At 42.2% G+C, this 8299-nt stretch overlaps 1 protein-coding gene across 1 annotated transcript in view; it reads left to right on the forward strand.

Annotated features, from left to right (window-relative positions):
• Window positions 1-8299, forward strand: part of LOC104516895 (ecto-NOX disulfide-thiol exchanger 1-like) — a gene marked incomplete at its 5' end in the record, with an annotated part of 64015 nt that overhangs the window by 28098 nt on the left and 27618 nt on the right. The window contains one exon of the mRNA XM_010161388.1: window positions 7140-7247. Coding sequence (XP_010159690.1) covers window positions 7140-7247 — 108 coding nt within the window. The remainder of the gene's footprint in view (window positions 1-7139; window positions 7248-8299) is intronic.

Below are 8299 nucleotides of genomic sequence, written 5' to 3' on the forward strand. Positions count from 1 at the left end.
GCTCCTACTCCAAGTGCTGTAAAGCCATAGAAACGCTGCAGTCAATCTAATAGCAGGGGGAGTGGAGCATGGCAAACCTCTCCATAAGGAAGCAGCTGGACAGAGTTCCTCAGTAGTGCCACCATACACATTCACCCATCCAGCTGGGTGTGTCCAGCTCCCCAGCCACCTCTGAGGTGGTTAGCCTGTGGAGATAATACCTTCAGCATGGTCTTTGCCTCTGGCTAGAGGGCCAAGAAAACTCACTTTGCAGGTGGATGCCCAACGAGCAGGAGCTGGGATCTTGATCCTCGTGATGCTCTTCACTAGCCCAGGGCATGAGGGTCAGGGTTTGAACTCCTTTGCATTGTAAACCCCATGATCCAGCCAAATAACACATAGTTCCTATGACACAGGTGGTCCCAAAGAGGTGGGAGGGATGAGAAACATTGCACTATTACACTGTTTCTTTTTACTATCTTAAAAAAATCCACAATCATAGACTTTATTTTAATAATGCCGTGTCATGCATTAGGATGACATGCATGTTGCCCTTACTGCTGCCACATGGCTAACTTCCTTGAGGGCTCATTTCAAAGGTTCTTCGACTTGTCTTTCACATTCTCTGGTTTCCTTGGTGATTTGTCTGGCCTCATCAGCATCTTGTTACTAATGCATATTTGCTCAGCTGGGAAGTCACTTTCTCATTATTCAAGCCTGCCATGTGCTGGCCATTTGTGATATGAAATCTTGCCTGTCTTACAAAAAGAGAAGAACACTCTTGCAGATGGTCTGTGGAAGTACTGGGAGAGGGATTTGTATTTTTATTTTGCAATTGGTTGTGTACCTGAGATTTCATTTTTATTCATTATTTCTTTTCCTTCTACCTACAGAGGATTCTGACAAGAAATATTTACCATCCTTCCCCTCTGTATTTGTGAACAGCTTCTAAGAATTCTGACACGTTTATTTTCCTTGCTGATTTTTGTCCTTTTCCATTTGGCAAACTCTAACTTATTTTTCTCTGTATAAAATGAAGTTATGAAAGACACAGAAAGGTTTTACTTGGGGGGAAAAAAAAAACCAGTAAAACTCAGAAATTGCTAGCATAAGTGAGTGGCTTAATTTTTAAGTGAACTATGCATTCCTTTCAATGCCTGTGATTTCATACTTTTTTAGACCTCTGATTCTAGTGTAGTTTAGGGGAAAGGGCTGTGCTTTTTGCACAAGTGAGAACTGCTTCCCAGGGTTACTGTTTAGTGTGCAAAGCCTTAGTTTCATTGGGACTGAAAAAGGAACCCTTGTTTGCGATATAGCCTTCCTATTTGAGGCACTTAAGTTTTGCCTTTATTTTAGGCACCTAGTGAATCACATCTCCCCATTTATTCCCTATAGGTAGTAAGTGGAGAGTAATATGCTGCCCCAAGCATTATATGGATAGGATAATTCAGTTTGCCTGAGTTCACTAGGTGTCTAAAATGGCCATTCCACTGGCTTGGCTCAGTTAAACTGTGTAAGACAGCTTAACTGAGCCCTCTTTGACTGAAAAATTCATTTCGTAAGAGTTTGCCACAGATCTTTTCTGGACACTCTGCAGCTACTCCAGAAATGGGAGACAGAGCCTGCGCCCCCTTCCTGGAGCTAAACAGGCTAGGTTTGCTGAAACTGCCTGCACAACATGTGATCAAAATCAGCGTTACCACCTCAGAGGTGTTCTTTCGTCTGCTCTTCTTTACTTCCCCTTCTTTAAGGTCTTTGTACCCTTTTAACACTTCATTTCAAGTGGCTGTAGAGAACACCACAACCAAAATAGCAGGGACAGGACCATTCAGTGGTATAAGTGCTAGACTTGTGGCAAATGTTGGTTTTCCTTTTTCATTATTCTGTCAGCCTTACAGTGTCTTAAGTACAGCCTCATGCCCTGTGGTCTCTTCTGATCTGCCTCCCTTTTCATAGCATGCTAAGTTGATGGTTTCCAGCGTGAAACCTTCGGAGACCCTTCTCTGTCCTGCTAGGCTCCCTGTGTGACCACACTTCTAGGTATGTCCATAATTTATATTTAAATGTACACGTGTAACATTGCCTTTTGGGGAACAGTGAAGAAGGGTGGGCAGGGAGGAGGAAAGAGAAGGAGTATTTCATGGCTGCACAGTGGTACACAACAGCAGGCTATTACGTTCCCTTTAGGGCTTCTCATATATTTCGAGGCACTGTGTGTTGTTCGGTTGTTAGCATTCTTGGCCACGCTGGCACCGCATTGTACACAGCCTGAGTAATTCAGCTGGCTTCAATAATGCCATCTATATTTAATGTTTCAGAAGCTGCAAAGATTGGTTTAAGATGGTAATTTTCTGTCTGCACTTTTGAGATCTACGCAATATGGGCGGTACTGAACTGTCTCTGACAGAGATTCAGCACTGGAGGTGGGAATGTGTGAAAAGAAAAAAACCAAAAAAAACCCAAACAAAATAAAACACACACACCCTTCCCCCCCATATAAAGAAATTAGCCACCCGCTTTTGTACAGGGACGATTTGGTGCTCATGAATGAAGGAAGCTTAACACTTGAGAGTGATATTTACCACTTCTATACAGAGCAGCTCCAGAGCTGCCACTGGAAACAAGCAATCTGTCTTGCATGTCTTGTGTAAAATGCACTGATTGATTCCTGGAGAGACAGCCTGTAGGTTAATTCTTTCTCCTTTCCTGTCTCCTCTCTGGAAATGCCAGTTAGAGGATATCAGTGGTGTCTGGTCTGGACCTACTACTTGGCTTCATCTCTTAGGGTCAACCTGGCAGGCTTGGTGACAAACAGTTTTTGGTTGCATGTAGACCAGCTGAGCTTCCAGACTGGTGCTGGTGGAGCTCTAGGCTGTGCAGGTGTCTCCAGGATCCTCAGAACTGCAATGAGCACCAAGGGATGCTTTTCTGATTCCTGACACTGGGATTTTGGCTCAGGTAAAAGGCCCTTGCATAACTTGCAAGGGAACCTCAGAGAATTGCACACTGAGGACCACTGGAAGACAATAGAAGAATGAACGAGGTACTTCCTGGCCCTGTAACCAAGAAGTCACTCTTCTGCCTGAGGAAACTGCTGTCTGAACGCTATGGCTGTGCCACAAAGTTGGGGACATGAGGGATTAAAGGGAATGGCCGGAGAGGTGAGATAAGGTTAAAGGAAGGGACACTTTGACAGCTGCACTGACAGTAGCTGTGAGACAATCCAGCAGGATATAACAGGTGGGAAGCAGAGCAGCAAATGCTGTGTGGGTAGGTGGGCATGGGAGGGGGCTGTAGCAGAAACACTGGATGAGATGGCGAAATAGGTGGAACAGTATCAGACAACACAAACATTAAAACCAAGAACAATTTTTTATTTTAATTGATCGTGGTGTATGCTTACAGCAATCTGAAGGGCAGAAGAAATATCTATAGGATCAATTTTTAATAAGCACATTTACATGAAAAAGAAAATAATTTTGAATAATTAAATAACATTATCTTGGCATCATTCATTACAATCTTTATGGAGAGGCTCTGTTAATAAGCAGGCGTGACAGCAGTCCCTGTTATGAAACTTGCCTCGTTCCTGCCAGTATAAGATACTCTTCCCATTTACTTCTAATTTTGCTAAAGATCACATGTTTGTGCTGAATTTTTTTCATGCTGTTTGGCTGTCTAAGGCTGATATTTTTTTCAGTCAATGCTATTTCTTCATTTTCCAAAATGAGACTAGAAGGGAAAAAATATGCTTTTTGGCAGGTATAACTCCCTGTTACAACTTCCTGGTAGTAGCATCAACTGCTCAGGAAAAAGAAATCTCAGAACATGACCCATGCAAAATGAGCAGGTTCTGCAGCTTTTAGAGATAAATATGAGGGAGAGGAAAAGAAAGAAGATTAAGCCCCCATGGGATGGCCACAAGTTTTAAACAATTCTGACGTCTTTGGGGGTTGGATGGGAAGGTCCCAGTTCTGTGAATGAAAAGCCTTATGTGTGAGTGGGAATATGGTACCTCAGTTACAGATACTCTATTTTCCATCCCGGTGAAAATAAGACCCATTTGCTGTCTTTAAAAATAGGAGCCTATGCACACACAGTAAGGCTGCAGTAGCTGGCAGTTTAACCATTAAGACTGCTGGAAGGTTTTATCTCATACCAAGTGCTTCACAGCTCATACAGCAACCAGAATACACTCTCTTACCCCAGGGAAACTGAGCACATGGGATGTTTTCCTGGGATTCCTCTTTCTGGCTGGTCCAGAGCCAAGTTCCAAGACATAGAGCAAAGAAGATCTGTCTCCCTTGTGCTCTCAGGGAGTGTCTTCCACACCATTTCCTCCCATGCTCGGTCAGTTCTGGAAAAATTGCCTCAAACACAAAACAGAAAAAGTCATGATCAAAGGAAGAGGGATGTGATTAGACTAAATCACTGTGGGAGATGTAAAAATAAAACTGGAAGTTTCTGATCTGCGGTATGTAGAACTTGGCCATGGAAGAACCATGTGGAAGGGGTGGGTAAGATGGGGAAAGAGATTTCAGTTCTGGTGAAGTGTAACAACTTCAACCTGCAAGTGAAACTTAGTTTCCCATTTGTAAAAGTCATTCAGTAGTGAAAAGGCTTTTGAGGGGCAGAGATGGACTGAAAACTCACTTGGGATCTTCCAGATGGGTGTTTATATTGTTTAGAAGGATGGTCTCTAGGGTTTGTCCCAGAAGCTGGAGTAAAATCTCTGAACAAGGATGAACGTGCAGTCTGGATGGTGGTGATGTTCTCCTTGGATATGCATAGCTATTCACTTCTTTTTAGAGGCTGTGGACCAAACAAGATCTGTTGTGAGGTTCTCCTTAGGCTCCCTAGTACTTGTAGCACTGCACTGACACAATTATTATAATCGAATCCCATGCTTCAAGGTTGCAGCTGATTTCCTGGAGATGCAAAGAAGGTCTTCCCTCCCCCAGTACGTAATTGGCTAGATGCATTTCTGACATTGTATGAGGGTCTTTTCATTCATTTTGGCTCTTCCCTTTGAATCCTCAGAGGCTGGCCATGCTGGTGAGACATAAACACCCAAAGAAGGCTCGACAATGTGAAGAGATTGTATGAGAATGTCACTCCTTTCTCTTAACAACCCTTGCCATGTTTGGGTGTGTAAGGTCAAACAGGTTGTACCTGAGAAGAAGAGGACATTTCACCAGCCCCTATTAGAAGTCTCATCTGTTTACCAAACCTCAGGTGTCTCAGCTAGTGACCCTTGAAAGGGCTTATGCTATCTTTCCAGTGTCTTGTATGCTCTGATTCTCGTCTGAGGTTTGAAGTCCTTTCTTAACCCCTCCCTTAGTCTTTCTTTAGTCCATCCTTACTAAATTGCAGACATCAGCTAGAGCTATCTCGGGTGAAGCTTAATGGTCTGTAATAACAGGAGGTTACATGAGGTGACCAAATGGTTCCTTCTGGGCTAAAATGTTATGAAATGTCTGGAAAGCTATAACTGCACTAAGGACCTTCGTGGGTATTAGTGTGTGACATATGACAGTATATACAAATTCAATGTATCTTCTGAAAATGTAGGGAGTAGTACCCAGCAGGCAAGGTGAACATAGACCTGAGATGTCAATCCATCCCCAGTCAGGAAATGCCAGAAGTAGAGCTTCCCACAAAAAAAAAAAAAGTTGATGGGACAAGAGCCTCAGTGGGACAGACCTTGTTATTTCATGTAAAATCTTGTGATTTGAAATGCTCTTGTGTTGTGGTAGAGTGAATACACATACCTGAATGTCTCTTGGAAGCTCCCAGGGAGTAGTCCAGGAGGGGAGATCCATCAAAATCCTAACCCAGCTGTACTTTAGAGTGTGTGAGATATAACCAGACATATACCCACATGTATTTTTACTTCAGTGGCTGAATTAATCCATCATATTTTTGCTTCCTTGCAACAGAAATACACTACCAATACCTCCATCAGTCCCTGAAACGTCATCAGTTTCCAAGCAGCTCTGAAAACAATACTGCCGCCAAGTCCTTTGATGCCTGGGACTTCCAGTGCAGTGGAACAAGGCTAGGGATGATTTCTAGGTTTGCCACCGGTAACTTAGCAAGATGTTGAACACCTGCAGCATCTGCTTGAGTTAAAGTCGCCAGTCCTACGCACAAGCGTACACTAAGCTTTAGATGTTTAGATACATGGCTAGATCAGTAATGTAAGTTAGTAAAGCAATTCCTCATTCAAGTAGTCCTTAAAAGGGAGTGTCCTTACAAGCAATATGTTTCCCCAGAAAATCAGAGTTTCCTTTTTTGATCACTAAGGGAAAGCACCATAAACTCCTTTTTAATCTCCTGTTTGTCTCCTCCTGCTCTTCAGCAATCTAACATTCATCACACCCATAGAAAAATAGGTAATCATTTCAGAATTAATTAGATCTATTGACCTGCTCTTGACAGTCACAACAAATCTAGGCAAAACCTAAAGCTAACCAACACCAGGGGATGTGGGCTTTTGAAGATGTCCCTACATCCCAGAATTCTCTTCATAAAAAACAGGGTTTGGTCATAGCTTTTTGTTTTGACAGCTCAGATCAGCAGTCTTCCTGGCTGATATATTGATTGTAGGGCGTCAGTCTTCCTGATCTAATAAAATATCACAGCACAAGGACAAAAAAAAAAAAAAAAAGGAAAGCTTTTGTCTTCTTGGCAACTCGGTGTGAAAGCTTTCCAGAATATTGCTTTGCATAGAATGAAAATGGCTGTGGGCCAATGACTAATTATATTAAAGGGCTGTGCTTTTAAATTATTTATGTACCATAGTGTTTACCCTAGTGTTATTAAAACCACAGCATATACTTCTACAAATACGATTTTGGTTCAGATGAATGTGACAGTCGCTCTGTGGGTGATACACTGTACCAGGAGTTTCTACTTTAATCTAACAAATAGCTTAACGCACATTAACAGATGCCTTACTTGTGGAGCACTGCTGCAGAAGGAGATGCAGATGAAAATAATTTACCTCTGGCCCATTTAGACACAGCAGATTATGCAACAATAAGAAATGTAGGAGCAGGCTGCAAAGCATTGTTCGAAATGAGGATTTATCAAACCGAAGATTTAAAACTGCGTTGGATCCAGGCGGTGCTAACCAGAAACTTCTTTTGTTTGTGCAGCAATTGCTGAGCATACAGGAAGAATTAAATAACAAAAAATCCGAACTGGAGCAAGCCAAGGAAGAGCAAACACATACACAAGCGATGCTTAAAGTTCTGCAGGAACAGGTGAGTGCTTCAGGTGGGAGAAAAATGGCAGTTTAGGCATGCTGGGGGGCTGGAGGGCTCACAGCTTCACCACCAAGATCCGTAGGAGTCTGACCACTGACTGCGCTGTGAGCAAGACATAACCTTACGTGGCCTGTGTGTCTGCTCTGATTAGCATTTGTGAAGGCAGCTGAGACTAACACAGAGTTTGAGAAAACAGAGTGAAAAGGGACCCTTATTTTATACTACCCAATACTGAATTTCATGTCTTGAGTAACATTTCTTCTTTTGTTATTCTACATAAATATCAGGAACGTGTGTTTTTGCTCTGATTTGGAAAAAAAAAAATGTTTTGAGAGTTAAATATTCCTGAAAAACATACATGTTTGAAAGAAAACAGCTCAAGTATTGAATAGAAAGAGCTTGGCATCTCCTGTGTTATTCATGCAGATATGAGTATAGAAAATGTTTTGTCGTAATGACATTAAAAAAATAGTTATCAATGCAAATATTTACACAGTGAGAAGCAAACCTCTGTACATCTGATTATTATACCTTCTTCAATAATAAGGTGTTCTATGACGCTAAGAGGTGTATTTGATAGTATTGTATCCATGGTAAGATGGATAGTTACATAGCAAAAAGAAAATCTGGGGGTAAATCTGTAAATGTGGAGATGAAACAGTGCTTTGTGTGCAAATACAGTGGGCACAAATACATGTTGTCTGTATAAACCATGTGGCTCGGACACACTGAAATCACAAGCCCCCACCTGTGCTGCACAGGCAGTCTCTGCTTTGAGACCTTATTTCATCCTTTCTATATAAACTGTGAGCTAAAATAGTGTGGTGCGTTGACCCTGGCTGGAGGGCAGGTGCCCACCAAAGCTGCTCTGTCACTGCCCTCCTCAGCTGGGCAGGGGAGAGAGAATATAACAAAAGGCTCGTGGGTTGAGATAAGGACAAGGAGAGATCACTCACCAATTACTTTCACAGGCAAAACAGATACGACTTGTGAAATTGGTTTAATTTATAACCTATCAAATGACAGTCGGTTAATAAGAAGTAAAAACG

This window comes from Eurypyga helias, unplaced genomic scaffold (genome assembly GCF_000690775.1).
Source record: "Eurypyga helias isolate BGI_N326 unplaced genomic scaffold, ASM69077v1 scaffold11, whole genome shotgun sequence".
In the NCBI taxonomy this organism is placed as follows: Eukaryota; Metazoa; Chordata; class Aves; order Eurypygiformes; family Eurypygidae; genus Eurypyga; species Eurypyga helias.